This window comes from Cervus canadensis, chromosome 7 (assembly GCF_019320065.1).
Source record: "Cervus canadensis isolate Bull #8, Minnesota chromosome 7, ASM1932006v1, whole genome shotgun sequence".
Classification (NCBI taxonomy): Eukaryota; Metazoa; Chordata; class Mammalia; order Artiodactyla; family Cervidae; genus Cervus; species Cervus canadensis.
The window spans coordinates 91,994,585-92,014,662 of NC_057392.1; the positions used below are offsets into that span (position 1 = coordinate 91,994,585).

General features: G+C 40.4%; 1 protein-coding gene across 4 annotated transcripts in view; it reads right to left on the reverse strand.

Annotated features, from left to right (window-relative positions):
- Positions 1-1,221: 1,221 nt before the first annotated feature.
- AGTR1 (angiotensin II receptor type 1) overlaps positions 1,222-20,078 on the reverse strand; it is a 50,985-nt gene continuing 32,128 nt past the window's right edge. For 2 of the 4 annotated variants that reach the window (XM_043474069.1, XM_043474068.1), the window contains exons 3-4: positions 6,215-6,340; positions 1,222-3,236 (exon numbers count right to left, since the gene is read on the reverse strand). In XM_043474069.1, the coding sequence (XP_043330004.1) occupies positions 2,111-3,190 (1,080 nt within the window). In that variant the 5' untranslated portion in view covers positions 3,191-3,236; positions 6,215-6,340 and the 3' untranslated portion in view covers positions 1,222-2,110. The remainder of the gene's footprint in view (positions 3,237-6,214; positions 6,341-20,078) is intronic. The other 2 variants (XM_043474067.1, XM_043474066.1) reach the window with 1 other exon arrangement.

Consider the following 20,078-nt stretch of genomic DNA (forward strand, 5'->3'; position numbering starts at 1 on the left):
CCTTTATTTATCACACTAGTCTTTGGCCACTGTTGATGGAGTCAGATGAGTACCTCCACCTGCTCTCTGCGGATTCTCCAGAACAACGGCCTCTAGGATGAGGCAGCTGCCAAGGGCAGGAGAAGCATTACCGCACTTTGTTCAGTGCAGTTGCACCCCTGCTTTTGCACATGGCACTTGCATCCTTCCAGTAAATTTTCCTTTTCTGCTGAACTCTAATAAACATTCCTTGCTGCTGAGGCTATGGTGAGATATGGTAGCATTGAAAACAGTTACTTTTTCTGGAAAATGTTTGGCAAAAGGTATGTTAAGAATATTAAAAATGTTCATATCTGTATAATCATTTATACCACTTCTAGGAGTGTATCAGAAAGGATTTATCAGATTCATGTACTTGAATGTTTATGTACAATACAATTCATGATACTGAAAAATCAGAAAAAATTAAATGCTCAAAAATTTGAAACTGATGTGTCTATATTTGTAATGTTATACAGTTACTTATTTATTTTTGCATTTATTTGTTTGGCGGTACCCAGTCTTTGTTGTGCACACAGGATCTTTAGTTACAGCTTGTGGGATCTAGTTCCCCGACCAGGGGTCAAACCTGGGTCCCCTTCATTGGGAGCATGGAGTCTCAGCCACTGGACCACCAGGGAAGTCCCCTACAAAAAGACCCAGTAACTGTTTTTCTAAAACAAGTATTAAATTGTTTTAGAAAAAAAAATTTAATGGTGTAGCAAACTACTATGCTATGTCATTAAATGGAAAATTTGCATACAAAATACATTATGATTTCTATATCATGATTTAAACATGTATGTGTGTATAATGAATACAAGAAAAGTAGAACAAGGTACCCAAATGTTAAAATGGTAATTTTTGAGCAGGAGAACTAAATATGACTTTTTTTTCTTATATATTCTTATATGTTCTATATTTGTTACAATTATCATGCATGTGAATAGAAAAACCCTATTAAAATTTTGTGTAAAATAATGTATTATTTTAGTGTTATAAGGAACGAGTTTTTTCTTTGTTGCATGACAAACTTTGGAAAACTCAAAATGGTATATTTATTCCATGTTGTGCACTGGAAGAAAGTGTGTTCTTTGTATTTTCAATAGCAGGATATTGAATCTAAAACCAACAGTATTAAACTATCAGTTGTATCAAGATTTAATTAAATGGAAATACATTTATACTTATTCACAGTTGTCTTGTTTTAAAAATAAACCAACAATCTACTTTAAGTAATGAAGATTAAATACATTGCAATAACATTATTTTAATGTGACTACAACTTTGCCAAATTTTAATAAGATAACAGCAGTTTAGAGAGATACATGCACAGGTTGAATATATACTTTTTTAAACAGTAAGGCATATTTTATGATATATAATCTTTTCACCACAAAATATATATACTTCTCAGATCTGAAATAAAACTAAAACGACTACCTGGGACTGGAATAACACCTTTACAAGTAATTTAATTTTTATACATGACTACAGTAACATCATTATACAAATAAGCCACTCAGCTGGCATACTTTGGCAGTGTGAATCTATAAGACACGGGTTGGATTTCAGGAAAGCTTCTGAAACCTGACAACTACCGCTTAGCGAGTCTTTGTATGAAATGTGCAGTAGCAGGTACAAGCGGGCTAAATAGGCAAGAAAGCTTTGCTGCCCTTTGGAAATTGGGCATGGCAGTCTTAAGCTCTCTCCTGTTGCTCCTCTTGAGGTTTAACATATTCTAAGTACTTTCATGTGGAAATCAAAAATAACAGAACAAGAGCAGCCTAGGGAGAGGACACTTCTCCCAGTAAAATTTCCAAATCAACGCTTTCATCCAGTTTCTGACATCAGTTCTTTGAGTGGGCATCAGCTGTCTCATGCAAAACATGGCAGAATGTGGCTTCGCGTTGCTGAGTTGCAAAGGGCAGAACGTTTGTTCAGGGCTGTAGACGCATCAGTCCAGTCCACATGATCTATTTCTCCTTTAATTCTGAAGTGTAGCCCATGCTCACTTGGCAGTGAGGTGTTGCACAAGAATGCTTTTCTTGCTCCTTCTTTAAGGTGACTTCGCAGACAGGCTTCAAGGGTGTCACTCAACCTCAAGGCATGGGGCAGGCTTCTTGGTAGAAGAGTTTCCATTTTCCGAGGGGCGGTAGGAGAGTGTGCTCATTTTTGTTGACAGGTTTGAGTGGGATTTGGTCTTTGGGGGAATGTATTTCAGAAGCTGTAGAAAATATTTTTTAAATTTTTTCCCTAGAAAGCCATAAAAGAGAGGATTCAGGCAATTGTTAAAATAAGCCAAGCAAATAGTGATGGGCATGGCCGTGTCAACAATATCTTCAATTTTACAGTCACGGATGAGGCCCAACTGAATTAACACATCCATAAAAGTGAATATCTGGTGCGGAACCCAGGAAAAGAAAAAGAAAAGCACGATTGCCAAAATTATCTTGAAAATGTCATCTTTTCTTGGTTTGTTCTTCTGAATTTCATAAGCCTTCTTGAGGGTCTTCCAAATAAGAGTGTAGCTTGTAAGAATGATCAGAAAAGGAAACAAGAATCCCAGTATATTCTTGGTGAGGCCCAACCCTACCGGGAGGGTAGAATTTTGGGATTCGTAATGGAAAGCACAAACTGTGATATTGGTATTCTCGATGAAAAATACATTGCGGTGGATTATAGTTGGCAAACTGGCCAAACCTGCCAGCAGCCAAATAATGATGCAGGTGACTTTGGCCACAAGCATTGTGCGCCGGAGGCGGGACTTCATTGGGTGAACAATAGCCAGGTAGCGGTCAATGCTTAGGCATGTGAGGAGAAACACACTGGCGTAGAGGTTGAAACTGACGCTGGCTGAAGCGATCTTACACAGGTAATTGCCGAAGGGCCAGCGGTATTCCATAGCAGTGTAGACAGCCCACAGTGGCAAAGTCAGTAAAAAGCATAAGTCAGCCAGAGCTAAATTCAAAAGAAAAACACTGGCCACAGTCTTCAGTTTCATGTAAAAGTAAATGACAATCACCACCAAGCTGTTTCCAAATATCCCCACCACAAAGATAATACTATATAAAGTAGGGATCATGATGAATATGTAATTGTGCCTTCCAGCTTTGGGACAATCATCTTGGATTCTTTTAATACCATCTTCGGTGGAAGAGTTGAGGATCATTTTGATCTCTTGGGTTAGTCAGTCTCAGACACTATGCCAAATGCACCTAGAAAAAATAAAAATGAAAAAAATGAAACGTCCAGTTGTAAACAAACAGTTTTATTTCTTATTCATAAATACAGTACCTTAACTTTAGTTTTAGGAAAAGAAATAAGATCATATTTTCTGGAGAAAAGCTGTGAGCAGATAAAAATCTAAGATTGCACATTTAAATTAAGTTTCAGAACACATTGCTTTTCTAGGGAATGATAAATATCCCCCAGATCGATGGAAGTGGGTTCCTAGGTGAATACTCACATAGGTCCTTTGCCTTTTTTTCTAAGACTAAATCCTAGATTAAAAAACATAATATAAATCTCAGAAAATACTACTGAATTAAATTAGTTATTCAGAAAGACTTGAGATTTTCCTTAGGTAAGCAAAGCTAATTGTCTTAAACCTCAGAAATGTGACATATCTGTACCTTATTCTTTGAACCATTCCTTTCATCTCACAATCTTAGGTATAAAGATGATTAGCATCCTCTCTTAAGTGGTTGGAATTCCTGCCTCTAGGTTGAGGAAGGATTTGCCTGAGGAATTGATTTAAGAGGGGATAAAAGGGAAGGCTGAAGGCTTTGGGGAACAGCATTCTCTGTATGGTTTTCCAGGTCATTACATGCAGTCACCACTTACTCTTTAACTTCCAACTCAGTGTAGCAAAAGGGCCTGAATCTCCTAACTTTGTGCCCACAAGCCATTTCTGGAGTTTAATCTCAATTAACCATTTGTTTAATAAAGGATGTAAAATGAATAGATTAGGTCAGGATTAACAATAAAATGTGTTTTGTCAGGGTTCAAGGCAGCAGCAGCAGTTCTTTAGGATTTTAGGAAGAATCAGATACTCTGAAATGAGCTCCATAAAGACCTCTGCAAATATTTGCTCCAATATTTTACATAATCAACAATCAAGCTTCTCATTGATGTGATTTAGAGAAGCATCATATTCTGCCGTATACAAGAGTCTATCTAAAAACCCTTGGAGGGAAGCTGAAGGTGCTGTGAGGGTCACATGGCAGGATGGGGCACAGGCACGCTCTGAGTTGAAAGACAGCCCCAGGCATTGGCAAGGCTGGCCAGGCAGGGGAAAGTTGGCTAAAGACCCCATTGCTCCACCAGGAGTGTGTCCCTGGAAGAGCATGGGTCCCTAGATTTGCTTCCCCTTGTAGCAAAGTGTCCAGGGTAAGAAGAGGAACGGGAATAAGACACTTCTAGGCTGCCCAGGTGTTCCTGCCTGGAGAATCCAGGGGCGGGGGAGCTTGGTGGGCTGCCGTCTATGGGGTCGCACAGAGTCAGACACGACTGAAGCGACTCAGCAGCAGCAGCAGCCTCCCAGGAGAGCTGCATCTAGTGTCTGGGAGAGCTGGCTGAGCACAGGCACCTAAGGCAGTAGTGAAGTGGGGCTGTGAGAAGGATGAGTCTCGATTAGCCAGATTATAAAATGTAACACTGGGAAGAAGAGGGTCTTAAGTGGTCTCTCTGCCTCCCCCTGGGGGGCACTTATTCTCCCTACCTGAGGTTTTTGGCTCTTCTCCTTTTGTAGTCAGAACTGTATGAACTAAATCCCTTTCTTATCTTTTCATTCACAGGGGTCTCAGCATCCACCCACAAGCAAACGCCACATGCTCCGTGGGGCCTTCCTAACTTGCCTGGGCAATTGGCTGTTCCCTTGTTTTGTGCACTTTGGATGTAGGTTTCGCCCAGTGTGTGATAACGACATGTTGACTTATCTGTCTTCTCCGCCCGTCTGTCAGCGGTTTGAGGATAAGGCCTATTTGGCAATCATCTTGCTCACTAGTGTAAACCCTCATACCTTCCAGAAGGCAGACAGTAAATGTCTGATGAGTAAGAAAACAGGTGAACACATGAATGGGTGAATATTATATAACTTAAAGCTGTAAGCAGACAGTATTGAGACTAATTTCTAGGGGGCTAATGAAATCAATTCACACTCTGCTCCCAAAGAATCTGATAGAAAATGCTCAGTGTCAACCTGAGCCTCACCTTTGATAATAAGCTAAAACCTAAACCCAACCCAATTTAAATTGACAAAATAAACCCTTGGCACTTTTAGAAATCTGTAGTTTACAAAACAAAAGAAGATGAAAATAAGGAATAATTTAATAGAAACTAGGGCTAAGTTACCAGGGAGGTTTGACCTATTTCTTTTTCACCCAGAAGGATTTCTCTACACTTTCCTGATTTTTCAGTTTTTAAAAAAGTCATAGTTACTAAAATTATGCCAATTTAAAAGTATATATTCATTTAGGTAAACAAATATTCTCTATTAAAAATTAAATACTTCATAAATGGCTAGCAGTCATTTACACCTTAATGTGGATTAATTATTTGTTCTTCTAATATCTAGTTGAGATAAGTTGGATTTCGCCTAGGAAAAATTGAAAATGTCAAGGTTATAGAATCTCAAAGATTAAAAATGTCCTGGGTTGAACTCCATAACTCTGTAACTGAACATAGGGAGAGTTAAATATTTGTTTCACTTTGGGCATAAGGGCACTAAAAGGCAGGAATAAATTTGGGTGCCCTGAGTTGGGTGCCCAAGAGCAGGGAGGAAATTCTCTTTCTTCTCTTCATCTTACTTTGAGGGCACATAACTCTGGTTGGTTCCATTAATTTTTGTCTAGAGGGGGTAAAATTTTATTGAGTAGGCCTGAACTGGAACCATCATTTATAAAAGAATCCCTGTGGAAAATTTTGTATTTGAAAGGACCAATTTATAAACATGGATTTATAGTCCAATTCTTTCACATTGTGAGGTCAGCCTTTTCATAAGTTTCCATCGATCCGTATTGACTAATATAAAAGGTTGCTCTGAGCAGCTAGAGCAACATCCCTGGAAATTTGAGTGAGGCATCTATTGTTTTAGTGAATATTACTTGAGAAACTCTGAGCATAGCACTGAGTATACTAATTGGAAGAACCTTTTATATAAATGTTTATGTAAGTAATGACCAAGACTTCCTACCTAGTGAGGAGGGAGGGAGAGGAACTTCAGTGATGAAAACATCAGGGACAAGCACAAGGAAGCAGAAATGCAAACGGTGCATTCATCAGGCCGTTATCCTTTCATCCGATGTTCACTCAACACCTGCTATGTGTTGGGGTAAGGAGTGCAAAGTTAATAAAATCACAGTCCTTCTGCTCCTCCTCATAGTCTAGCTGGGGGATTAGGAGTCTTAAAGCCAGAATTGTCTCTAATGTGTTGAATCCTTATACCATACCGTAGGCATGTGAAATGTTCTGTATTTATTACCGACCCTGCCTAGTGGTGAGGATTTCTGAGAATGATCAGGGACGCTTCCCAGAGATGGCGCGTAGGCTTTGGAGGATGTATGGAAATCAGAGTGGTTAGCACTTAAAGGCAAGCATCTGGCCAGCTAGGGTAGACTAGAGATGTTGTCATCGCTTGAACTTCTCCTTCTTTATGAATGCCTGCAGCTTCATCTATGGGAAATGGCTCCGGTAAATTTATAGATACTGCAGAACCTTCTGGGCATGGATGGTGTATGAATGTGTCCTGGATGGAAGGGTGCCACGGGCCATGCGGGTGTGTAAAAAATATCGTTCTCTTAGTCTGCACTGTTACCACCCATAGCCTTCCCTGGAGAGAGCTGGTTCTAAGCAGAGAAAAATGGAACTCCTGTGAGTGGAGGCACCTTCGATTGATAATAAACAAATGGAGAAGACTAGGCTGCTTCTCTTTGAAGCTTGAGAGGATGCTGTTTTGGTGAGCAGCTGAAAGAGGAAGAGATGTGGGCTCCAAACTTTTGAGTCTCGGAAAGCAGCTATTTTTTTGTTTCATTCTGCTGCTTCTCCCAGTAGGGTCACAGGCGGGTAGGATGCTGAGTGAAAACGTCGGGGCGGGGGGCCCTCTCTATTTCTGGGTCTCGCTGTAGCTTTTACTCAGGCTCTGCGCTTTACATGAGCTCCACAACATCATCTCTTGGGGAAAGGAAGATGGAATTCAGAGTCAAAATGCTTGTCAATAAATCTTCCTTTCCCACGCACAGGTATGTGGACTCTGAGTAAGTCATCCCATTTCTCTGGATGTAAGCCTCAGTTTCCTCATCTATAAGAAATAGGAGCAATGCCTCTCATTGCACTAAATTGTTGTAATTAAATGAGATAACTTAAAAGTACTGGGTCTATCTCTCAAGCAGTAAGTATTTAATAAGTGTGTTTTATGTGGATCTTTACTATTATTATTTTGAATGCAAAGCAAGGGCTGGTTCAGCCATAAGTCAAAAAAGCATGAGCGATTAAAAAAAAAAAAGTTTATCACTGGTAAGCTCTTTCTCTGGCCATTAAAAGGCTAAAAACACCAAGCGGTTGTTCTAACAAAGTATTAGTAAAAACTAATCTTAAGCAGCTGAATACATTTTCCATGAGTCAGGTGGGAACTCTCAGGCTGCTGCAAACACAAAGTTGGCTCATGGTGGCCACACCACATTTATCTACGGGTTGTTTAGTAGGAATTACCTTGCAATCCTTGATAACTTCTCTGGTTCTTAAAAACAAACCCAAGAAAGATTTTCTTTTTATCTTTTTTTTTTTTTAATTCTAAGAATATTTCCCCAAGACATTCGATTAGAATATTTTTTTGACTTTTCAAGAACAGCTTTGTATTTTTTCCTTAATTTTTATTGGAGTATAGTTCCTTCACAATGTTTTGTTAGTTTCTACTGTATAGCCAAGTGAATCAGCTTCACATACACATATACCCCCTCTTTCATGGATTTCCTCCCCATCTAGGTCACCACAGGGCACTGCTCAGACTTCCCTGTAGAGTGGGTCCCCATTAGTTTCCTATTTTCTTCTTAGTATCAATGGTGTATATGTGTCAATGCTAGTTTCCCAGTTCTCCCCACCCCACCCTTCCCCTTTGGTATCCGTACATCTGTCCTTTATGTCTGTGTCTCTACTTCTGCCTTGCAAATAAGATCATCAGACCATTTTTCTAGATCCCACATACATGAGTTAATATGTGATATTCACTTTTCTCTTTCTGACTTACTTCACTCTGTATGACAGTCTCTAGGTTCATCCACATTCCTAAAAATTGATTAGAATATTAATACCTCCTTAAGCTTTTATTCAAGCCCAAACCAATCTAATTAAATTGTCCATTAGAAGCTCCTTTTTAATTAATTATTTATTTATTTTTATTTTATTTATTTATTTTTTTAGAAGCTCCTTTTTTAAATGAGTTTACAATCTGAAGGGAAAAAAAAATACCACGAAGTTTCCTATGATAATAAAGAGAGAACTAAGAGACCAAGTAATTATATTTTAGGATAATCTATTAAAGTATCTTCTTAAATATCAGAAAGAGTAAGGTCAGTGTTTGTAAGTTTCTTGTCGTGATGGAGAGCTCAATAAACCATCCTGTTCAAAGGGCATTCCCTTTATTGAGCTTATGTTATAATTCAGACATTAGAAAGCAACTGATTTTGCTCCTGTGTGTTTTTCCCCCAGTAATGAGTGAGGTATTCTACAGGGAACAACTTTAAGTCAGTATCTATCTGTGAATTCATTGAATCATAGAAGCTGGCACTAAAATTTTTAGAGTTTTACTTGTTTCTTTTTCAAATCCGCTTGTTCCTATATCTTAACCTTCTGTTCTTATTTTATGGGATCTATTTCAATCCTTACCTCCTTAAACATTTTGAACATCTGTATGTTAAGAGCCCCTATGCAATTGCTTTACTGTTTGTAGTTCTTCAGATGTAAATTCTATTTGTTTCATCTACAGACATTCTTTCTTGGCATTTGCCTTCATTTTAGGTTTTGTAGTCTTTGACTGTGAGCCCATCTCTAGTGAAGATTAGCTTCTTTAGGAGGTCTGAGTGTCCGGGTGGTGGTGGTGGGTGAAATTTCCGCTTGGACATACAACACTCAGTTGATTGGAAAAGCTCTTGGAGCCAGTCCTCAGCCAGGTTTGTGACCCCTTACTTTGCAGATGCTGCGTGTTAGGCCCTCTGTGCTCTGCTTAGTCACTCAGCTGTGTCGTGTCCGACTCTTTGCAACCCCATGGACTGCAGCCCACCAGGCTCCTCTGTCCGTGGGGATTCTCCAGGCGAGAATACTGGAGTGGGCTGCCATTCCCTTCTCCAGGGGATCTTCCCAACCCAGAGATCAAATCCAGGTCTCTTCGTTACCATCTGAGTCACCCCCAAATACTGGAGTGGGTAGCCTATCCCTTCTCCAGGGGATCTTTCTGACCCAGGAATCTGGGGTTTCCTGCATTGCACACAGATTCTTTACCAACTCAGCCACCAGGGAAGCCATTAGGCCCTCTACCCTAGAGGTAGAGGTAAAAATTCTCACATTTTTACTGGTCTACAAAAGTTATTTTAGTCTTAGATCACAGTGGGCAGTAGTTTTCCAGTTCCTGGCTTTAACCAGGAAAGCCAGTTTCAGTTGCCTTCAGTACGTGAGTCTAATGGTCTTTACTTCCATTCTGGTAAAGTCATTAGAACTTTATCTCAACTGTCTATCTGGTGTTGGTTTGTCCCTGGCCCATGTGGTCTTAATTCTTATTCGGTGCCCTAACGTGATATTTAAAGTAGAGAAAAAAGGTTAATATCCATGATTGCGTAATCCATTGTCCTCATCTTGACTGGAAGTTGCTCTGCACATTATTTGGTGATAACAGTTAAGTTGCTTGGATCCAATAAGCTTTAGACTATAGTCTTGTCCTTCTTGCTCCACCCTCTCCATCATGGCCTTTGATGAAGCATCCAGGTCTTTCTGGATGGCACTCTCATTTATGCTGGGACTCCTCGCAGCCATGTAGAAGAAAGCATGGCAGAAAGTCTATATTATAAGGCATGTGACCTACTGTCAAGTCAGATACACAGGAGAATGCCATGCTTTTGGTTGATAATCCCAGCCTGACTCCTTCTCTGTTACTTTCCTTGGAGATGATTTCGTTTGCCCTCTGCAATTCCCTGATGAATCTTTCTCTTAATACAAAAATATGTAGTAAAAGTTTTAATGTCATTTTAATTAAATACTTAAGATTCAATCTTCTCAAACTTAATGAATACAAGTGTGGTATGTCTAAGTGGTTAAATATGGTTTCTGACCCTCTTACAAAATCAGTATCATCCACCGTGGCCTGCCCTCAGAAGAAATGAAAGCAGTGCAAACTACTTTCTTATTTCTGTTCATACCAAGTGTAACCAACTCTGATGACAGTGGTTAAATGTTGTGTCATCCTCAACCCGTCCTGCCCTTTGCTTTGTCCAAAATAGGCCGGGAAGCTGAAGAACTCAGCGTTATGAAAGGAAATTCAGAAGCTCTTTCCAAGTTAGGGTATAAACTTCAAGGAAAGTATAATGTTAATACAAAACTTCTCCTTCTTGGATATTATTCAATACTTTAGTATCTAATAATGTAACACTGCCGGGAGAAATATCAATAACCTCAGATATGCAGATGACACCACCCTTATGGCAGAAAGTGAAGAGGAACTAAAGAGCCTCTTGATGAAAGTGAAAGAGGAGAGTGAAAAAGTTGGCTTAAAGCTCAACATTCAGAAAACTAGGATCATGGCATCTGGTCCCATCACTTCATGGGAAATAGATGGGGAAACAGTGGAAACAGTGGCTGACTTTATTTTTCTGGGCTCCAAAATCACTGCAGATGGTGACTGCAGCCATGAAAGTAAAAGACGCTTACTCCTTGGAAGGAAAGTTATGACCAACCTAGACAGCATGTTAAAGAGCAGAGACATTACTTTGCCAACAAAGGTCCATCTGGTCAAGGCTATGGTTTTTCCAGTGGTCATGTATGGATGTGAGAGTTGGACTGTGAAGAAAGCTGAGCACCAAAGAATTGATGCTTTCAAGCTGTGGTGTTGGAGAAAGCTCTTGAGAGTCCCTTGGACTGCAAGGAGATCCAACCAGTCCATCCTAAAGGAGATCAGTCCTGGGTGTTCATTGGAAGGACTGATGCTGAAGCTGAAACTCCAGTACTTTGGCCACCTCATGCGAAGAGTTGACTCATTGGAAAAGACCCTGATGCTGGGGGAGGGATTGGGGGCAGGAGGAGAAGGGGACGACAGAGGATGAGATGGTTGGATGGCATCACCGACTCAATGGGCATGAGTTTGAGTAAACTCTGGGAGTTGGTGATGGACAGGGAGGCCTGGCGTGCTTCGATTCATGGGGTCGCAAAGAGTCAGACACGACTGAGCGACTGAACTGATCTGAACGGAACACTAGTCTATAGTTAAATTTCTCTCCCCCTGAGAAGCTCCTGTTAATCAGGAGCTTAAACAAGATGGTTGTGATGAATATCCCAATCTCCCCAAACAACTCTCTTCATTCCTATGGTATTTTCTCCCACTCTTGTCTGTCCTAAACTCTTGGGTATTTCTGTTGTATGAGTTTTCTTTTCTTTTTTTTTTTAAGTTCAAAAAGAAAACATAGGGATGAAAGATATGTGATTAAGTCTAATCAGGTGCTTAATAATTTTCCTTTAATATGTTGGTGTTAATGAAAAATATTCTTATGTTAAATATAGAAGGTCATGGAAGGTTTTCTAATGAGTATAGAAAGAGGAGTACTCCAGAGACTAGGCTGCTGCTGCTAAGTCGCTTCAGTCGTGTCCGACTCTGTGCGACCCCATAGACGGCAGCCCACCAGGCTCCCCCGTCCCTGGGATTCTCCAGGCAAGAACACTGGAGTGGGCTGCCACTTCCTTCTCCAAAGCATGAAAGTGAAGAGTGAAAGTGAAGTCGCTCAGTCGCGTCCCACTCTTAGTGACCCCATGGACTGCAGCCAACAGGCTCTTCAAACCATGGGATTTTCCAGGCAAGAGTCCTGGAGTGGGTTGCCATTGCCTTCTCCCCAGAGACTAGGAGAAAAGGAAAATAACATCTAATTTGGAAGAAATCTTGTACATAAATGAACCGCTGTCCTTTAATACTCCCAAATTCCTCAAACTTATGGACTCACAGAATTTCCCCCCAGGGAATCATAATCACATTTCAGAAGATCAGTATCTCAGCCACCAAGGAGGAGGCAACATCATTTTAATGCTATGGCTTTTGGAGACTGTTTACAAGCCTCTTTTTCAACACAGGAAAGAGGCAGTTCCTAGGTAGGCATCTCAGTCAACAACAGCTGCTTTATCCAACTTTGTGAACAAAACCCCAGATTTCATATGTGAAGCCATTCCATATTTGCATCTTTGAGACTTTAAATCAGGAGCAGAAACTGTTTACTTCATTTCAAATTCCACTTTAAGAGGCATGAGGAAAGTTATTGGGAAGGAAAGGATGCACTAATTAATTTATACTCCTAAGAAATGATGATAATATTATAGAATTTCCATGTATTATGAATTTTATGGTAGAGATTACTGGCCACATGACAATTCATTGCAGATTAAAGTTTTTAATGTTATGCAAATCACATAGCCATAAATTTTAATGAAGCTAGGAGGATTAAATATTCAGTATATTATACATGTTCCCCCAAAGTGCCCAATTTCCTGATTGCAGCAGGAATATTCTTTGAATGATAGTCTACAGATTGGTCCTGCACAATGTGTAAGGAGGCCTGGGTTCTAATTTTGGCTTTTCAGATCATTAGCTAGGTGACTTTGCATGAGCCACTTAGCTTCTCCAGACCTCTCTATTGTCATGCTTCAAAAAACCTCCTGAAACACTGAAATTTCATAATCTTTCTTCTGAATAGGTATGCATCTTTTGAAAACAAAGGCAATAATGGCTTGACAAGTAGAAATTACATGATAAATCATAAAATCATCCAACTATTTATCTGTTGATATAGGTATTATTAGTGTCACAATGATTTAATAACATTGTATAACTAAATCTAAGAACTCTTTTTTTATTAAAAATGAAATGAAAAGAATTTTACCTTTTACTGAAGATAAGTAAGCTCTACTTAAGATCACTAACCAGAGTTAAGCTGACTCACTGGAAAAGACCCTGATGCTGGGAAAGATTGAGGACAGGAGGAGAAGTGGGTGACAGAGGATGAGATGGTTCTATGGCATCACTGACTCAATGGACATGAGTTTGAGCAAACTCTAGGAGATAGTGAAGGATAAGGAAGCCTGGCGGGTTGCAGTCATGGGGTTGCAAAGAAACGGACATGACAGAGTAACTAAATAACATAAGTTCATTATGTTATAGTGATAGTGGGTTTTTCTTCCCATTTTTTTTTTATATTAATTATCTACCCAAAGAAAGGTTTCCTCAGCAGAGCATTTGGATATCTGGTTGTGACTCTAGGTTGATGAAGTCAAGATTACAGGTTTGGACATGATCTAGACAGAGGATGAGATGGTTGGAAAGCATCACTGATTCAATGGACATAAACTTGGGGAAACTCTGGGAGATGGTGAGGGACAGGGAGGCCTCGCGTACTCCAGTCCATGGGGTCTCAAAGAGTCAGACACGACTTAGCAACTGACAACAAGAGCATGATCTAGACTAGCTATTTTTACTCCATTTATGATCAAAGACTGTGAACCTCTCCTGTACCCCTGCATTATTCACTGGCAGTTCTGGTTGCAAGGTAAAGACAGACTGGTTCATGGTTGCAAGACAAAATTAAAAGCATACTTTGCTGTTAGGGAGCCAAGATAACATCAATATGAAAAAAGCGGCACAATGTGTTATTATTAAAATAATTTATTTGAAACGAACCTACTCTCAAATTATTTGTGGAGAAAACACAACTTTTTAAAGTTTAGCAAATGCTTACAGTAATTCGGGCCTTCCCTGGTGGCTCAGATGGTAAAGAATCTGTCTGCAGTGCAGGAGACCTGAGTTTGATCCCCGGGTTGGTAAGATCCCCTGGAGAAGAGAATGGCAACCCACTCCAGTATTCTTGCCTGGAGAACTCCATGGACAGAGGAGGCTGGCAGGCTACCATCCATGGGGCTGCAAAGAGGCGGACACGACTGAGTGACTAACACTTGCACTTTCTTATAGTGGTTCAGTTGCCTAGGTAAAACAGAGAGGTGAGGTCAGAGTATTACAAAGGAACCTCACAGTAATATACTGTGTAGTATAGTACTGCAAAGTATTATACTAGTTAATACTTTGAAGAGTTAAATGGACTTCTGTGCTAAGAAAATGAGCCGAAGAATGCATGCTTTTGAACTGTGGTGTTGGAGAAGAGTTTTGAGAGTCCCTTGGACTGCAAGGAGATCAAACCAGTCTATCCTAAAGGAAATCAGTCCTGAGTGTTCACTGGAAGGACTGATGCTGAAGCGCCAATACTTTGGCCACCTGATGTGAAGAGCTGACTCATTAGAAAAGACCCTGCTGCTAGGAGAGATTGGAGGCAGGAAAAGAACGGGAGGACAGAAGATGAGATGGTTGGATGGTATCACAGACTCAGTGGACAAAGAGCAAACTCTGGGAAAGGGACGCCTGACATGCTGCAATCCATGCAGAGTCAGACATGACTGAGTGACTAAACGACAAAGGGTGATGTTCGTTACATTTTGATTTTATCACAGTCTTTTTTTTTTTTCAAATACATTTCAATTTGTTACTTTTAATTTATTTTTACATTACAATGTTGTAGAGATGGAAAGTAAAGATGCAGAGTGGCTTGGCAGAGAAAGGCCTGGGCTAGAGACTAGTCCAAGGGCTGGTTTTGTCCTGAAACTCAGCGTTCTCAGCGTGAGTCACTCAGTTGTGTCTGACTCTGCAACTCCATGGACTACAGCCCGCCAGGACCCACTGTCCATGGGATTTCTTTAGGCAAGAACACTGGAGCGTGGGGCCGTTCCCTTCTCTAGCGGGTTTCCTCGACCTGGGCATTGCACCCATGGCTCCCGCAGGCAGATTCTTCACTGTGTGAACCACTTCATAAGTAATTTAGTTTCTTACTTTATTATCTCTTAAATATTACAAAATATTTTGTATAAGAATACCAACACCAGTTCTCACTGCTGTTTCATAGATTGTTAAAAAGTTAAGTCTTTGGAAGAAATGAAGGTACTTTGAAAATATAACCTTTCTATAATGCAAGGATAAGTGAAATGAATCTAATGAAAGAAAACTGAGAACTTCAAAAGACTGATGGGTTTTTTCATTCAGAAGTTCAACAGAAATATTTTTCATTATTATAATCTAATGCTTTTACTTCAGTGATTATAACATGGTACTTGATTAATGCTGAGAGCAAGGTAAAATGATATTGCATAGCATCTGTATTATATTGTAGCAGCAAATGTCTGGGTACAGAGTGAGGCCCTCAGGCTCAGTCTGACCAACAGATGTATTTTCTTTGGCCCCCCCAAAGGGTTTATAACTTTTGGGATTTGAATGTTCTGTGGTTCACTAATACCCATCATTCTCTACTTTCTGATTCTTCCAGCCAGTGCTGTTCAAAAGAAAAATGTTAGCTACATATGCAATTAAAACTTTTCTAGTAGCCACATTAAAAATAATAAATCTTATTTAACCAGATTATCCAAAATATTGTCATTTCAACATGTAATCAATCTAAAAATTATTGAGATACTTTATTTTTCACCAAGTTTTCAAAATCCAGTATAGTTTTTTTTTCCCCCCCCAGCACATTCTAGTTCAAATGTGGCTAGCCACACTTCAGGTCTCAGTGACCACTTGGGCCTGGCCACCGAACTGGACAGCAGAGCGTAGGTGCTTCTCTCACAGAAGTCACTTACCTGACCCTTCTAACAATGGTTCTGAAAATGTGGGCCCCGAACAGCAGCAGCACCACCAGCTGGGAATTTCTTTGGAATGCAAATCTTAGGCCCCATCACAGATCTACAGAATCAGAAGCTCTGTGGGTGGTGTCCAATAAGCTATTTTAATGAGCCCTCCAGACGATTCTGGCACACAGTTTTAAAAACCCTTAGAAAACTGGAAATAGAACCGCCATAAGACCCAACAATCCCACTGCTGGGCATACACACCGAGGAAACCAGAATTGAAAGAGACACATGTACCCCAGTGTTCATCGCAGCACTGTTTACAATAGCTAGGACCTGGAAGCAACCTAGATGTCCATCGGCAGATGAATGAATAAGAAAGTTGTGGTACATATACACAATGGAATATGACTCAGCTATTAAAAAGAATGCATTTGAATCAGTTCTAATGAGGTGGATGAAACTGGAGCCTATTATACAGAGTGAAGTAAGCCAGAAAGAAAAACACCAATACAGTATAATAACACATATATGGAATTTAGAAAGATGGTAATGATGACCCTATATGCAAGGCAGCAAAAGAGACACAGATGTAAAGAACAGACTCTTGGACTCTGTGGGAGAAGACGAGGGTGGGATGATTTGAGAGAATAGCACTGAAACATGTATATTATCACATGTGAAACAGATCGCCAGTCCAGGTTTGATGCACGAGACAGGGTGCTCGGGCTGGTGCACTGGGATGACCCTGAGGGATGGGATGGGGAGGGAGGTGGGAGGGGGGTTCAGGATGTACACCGGTGGCTGATTTATGTCACTGTATGGCAAAAAACACTACAATATTGTAACGTAATTAGCCTCCAATTAAAATAAATAAATTAATTGACAAAAAAACCCACTGCCGTATTGGCGTCTTTTGCAACCGTTGCTGACAGGCTCTGTGCCTTTCATGACTCACTGCTGTTGTCTGGTCTCACTGCGTTGTGCCTGACTCTTTGCGACTCAATGAGTCTGTAATCCGCAGCACTCCAGGCTCCTCTGTCCATGGAATCTTCCAGGCAAGAATACTGGATTGGGTTTGCATTTCCTCCTCCAGGGGATCTTCCTGACCCGGGGATTGAACCCGTGTCTCCGGCATCTCCTGCATCCGCAGGTGGATTCTGACCCCTGAGCCACCTGGGCAGCCCTTCGTGATTTCAGGCAAAATCAGATCCAAAGCACCACAGCTAAAGTATTTTCGTTTGACCCTTTCAAGGTGTTAAAACCTGAAGAAACAGAACAGCTTCCTAAATGCAGCTTGAGAATTACTCATTAAGCTGAGTATTTCTTTTAAACATTCAGGACTAGCGGAGCTTAAGTGCAGCCAACAGGAGGTCATCTAGTCAGATAACTCTCGGACCTACTCCTAGGAGTTTCTTTAACTGGATGATACCCATTTAGCTGGATGATACCCATTAAATGGTGATACCCATTTCTGTACTCTCATTAGAACCAAGATCTTCCTGGGGGAGGAGACACGCTGACTCGGGTGAGAGTCAGAGTTAAAGGTTGTAGAGGATCGTGGGGCTGGGAGTCAAAAGTCAGAATCAAGTCCACAATTTTCCTCTCGTGAGCTATGGAGCTTTAGTTTTGTACTTAACCTGTGACTCATCTTATTCATCTGGAAAATGACGATAGTGAAGCTCATGATGATAATGATAATAATAAATGATAATAATGTTATAATAAATGATAAATAACAATGATGATAATGAAGCAAAAAATACCTGTCCCTTCTGGCTCACAATACCATTGTGAGAATCAGATGAGGTCATGTATGTGGAGATGCTATGAGGTCCTGTAGCTTTAAGACTTTCATTAGCATTGTTAAAATCACACTGTGGTGTAAGTGACTAATTTTTCCCCTGCAAGCAAATATGGTAAGAAGGATTAGAAAACTGCGTGTGATTCTGAAAATAGAAGAAGCTTAAAGGACCGGAAAGAGGTGGAAAGACCCAAAGAGGGGGTCTAAAAAGGCACTGCTGGTAAGCTTCTTGAACAGTTGTTCCAGCTCTCATCATTCTCTTGAGTACCTATAAAATTATCTTAATTAAATTTATTTATTTTTAATTAAAGGATAATTGCTTTACAGTATTGTGTTGGTTTCTGCCAAACATCAACATGGATCAGCCACAGGTGAATACCTGTATAATTTTAAAATATAAATTACAATGATACTACACCACTGATTTTAATTGAAAAGTTCAGACCATCCTATCTCCCATTATTTACCTCTCCATTCATTTCTATGTGGGGCTACTTGTGTTTTCTCATTAATCAGCCTGTGATAAGAGGCATAGATGCTGGGCCAATGAAAGGTAAACACTTTGCCAACTGAAAAATACGATGAGATGCCAGTGGCTGCTGCTTCCTGTGAAAACTTCATTAGCCATAAATGAGGTACCAGATGTCACACATCAGATTTGAAATTAAAATATATTCCCAGTATTTGTGTGCAGTCTGAGCAGGAGGGAAAAACGAACTCTTTCCGAGAGTTGCATAAGATAAAGTACTTCTTCACGTTGGGTTGTTTGTTTCTCCTGTAAATGTAGAATAAATGCGTCCCTTGGTTTGTAAAGGGGAATTACAGCATTTCTGCACAAAAGCTATGCAGTGAGTTGCACGTAACTCACCCAGCAACAACCCTCTAAGGATTCGGTGAATGTCCTCAAACATTCTGTGCCACGCCATCTCGTTTTTAACTTTGCCATAGCAATTCCTATCTTTCCTTGCCTTCACCTTCAGCAAGCAATTTCTGCTTTTATTACCAACAGTAAAACTGTTCAGCTCAGCAACTGTCAACATTAACTCTATTCTTCCTGAGCTCGCTATAACAACAACCCTATTAGCGCTTCCCTTTTTTCATAAGATATAAAACCTCTCCTCTTGTTCTTCTAGCTAGCTAAGCTGACTCGGTTCTGTTTCTTGAAGCTACAAGCCTCCAATTGGAAAGCACTCGTGGTTAAGGAGAAAACCCCACAGTAGGATATGGGGCGGCATGGGTCCACTTGAGCCAGCAGAAATTTCATATGATAGGCCAGTGTGGTGGAAATACCTAACCTCTAGTTTTTATAAATAAATATTTTTGGCAGAAGAAGGCCCATGTTCCTTTGCAGTTTCAAAATCTCCACAGTTATTTGGTTCCAACTGAAGACCATGACTGTTTGAAACTGTTTATTTCCTTTCTTTCCTAATTTATTTTTGTTCTTATCTCTTGTAAGACTGGTGAAGCCTATAAATCAAATTAAGGGGGTGAATGTGAATTATCACTCTCAAGCCTCCTCTTGGAGAAATATTTACATAGAATTTCTTTATACACAGAAATTTCCCAAAGCACTTAAACATTTATTTCTGGATCATTTACTACTCATCATATGCTAGAGATGCTGAATCTACTGCCCTTTGACCTTTGCATAAGGGAAGCCAGCACATCTTTGAGATAATTATCTATGTCAGTGGGGGAAATATCTGTTTAAACCTTTCAACTGTGTAACTTTAGCATAAAGTGACACCCAAGTGTTCAGATAAACTTATTCAATGTATAACCATTTTATACTCTTCTCCATTTCTCCTGGTATCTGATTCACGTAGAGGACTTATGGTAATAGTGGCTTAATATTAACAATAGTAATGTTTATGATATTGAATGCTTACTGTATTCCAAGTACTGTGCTACTTGCTTTCATCTCTGTAAGAGTCCTGTTAGGAATGAGCTGTGTCTCTCCCCGCCCCGCAACAAATTCATGGGACTTCCCAGGTGGCTCAGTGGTAAAAAATCTGCCTGCCAGTGCAGGAGACACAAGAGGCACAGGGTTCAGTCCCTGGGTTGGGAAGATCCGCTGGAGGAGGGAATGGCAACCCACTCCAGTATTCTTGCCTGGAGAACCCCATGGACAGAGGAGCCTGGCGGGCTACAGTCCACGGGGTTGCCAAGAGTCAGACACAACTGAGCAACTGATCAAGGCTCACAGCGAATTCACGGGTTGACGTCTGAATCTCCAAAGCGACTGCATTTGGAGACAGGGCCTTTGAAGAAGTCATTAAGGTTAAAGGAGGCCATGAGGTTGGAGCCCTGGTCCAGTATGCCTGCTGTCCTTGTAAGGGGGAGACACACA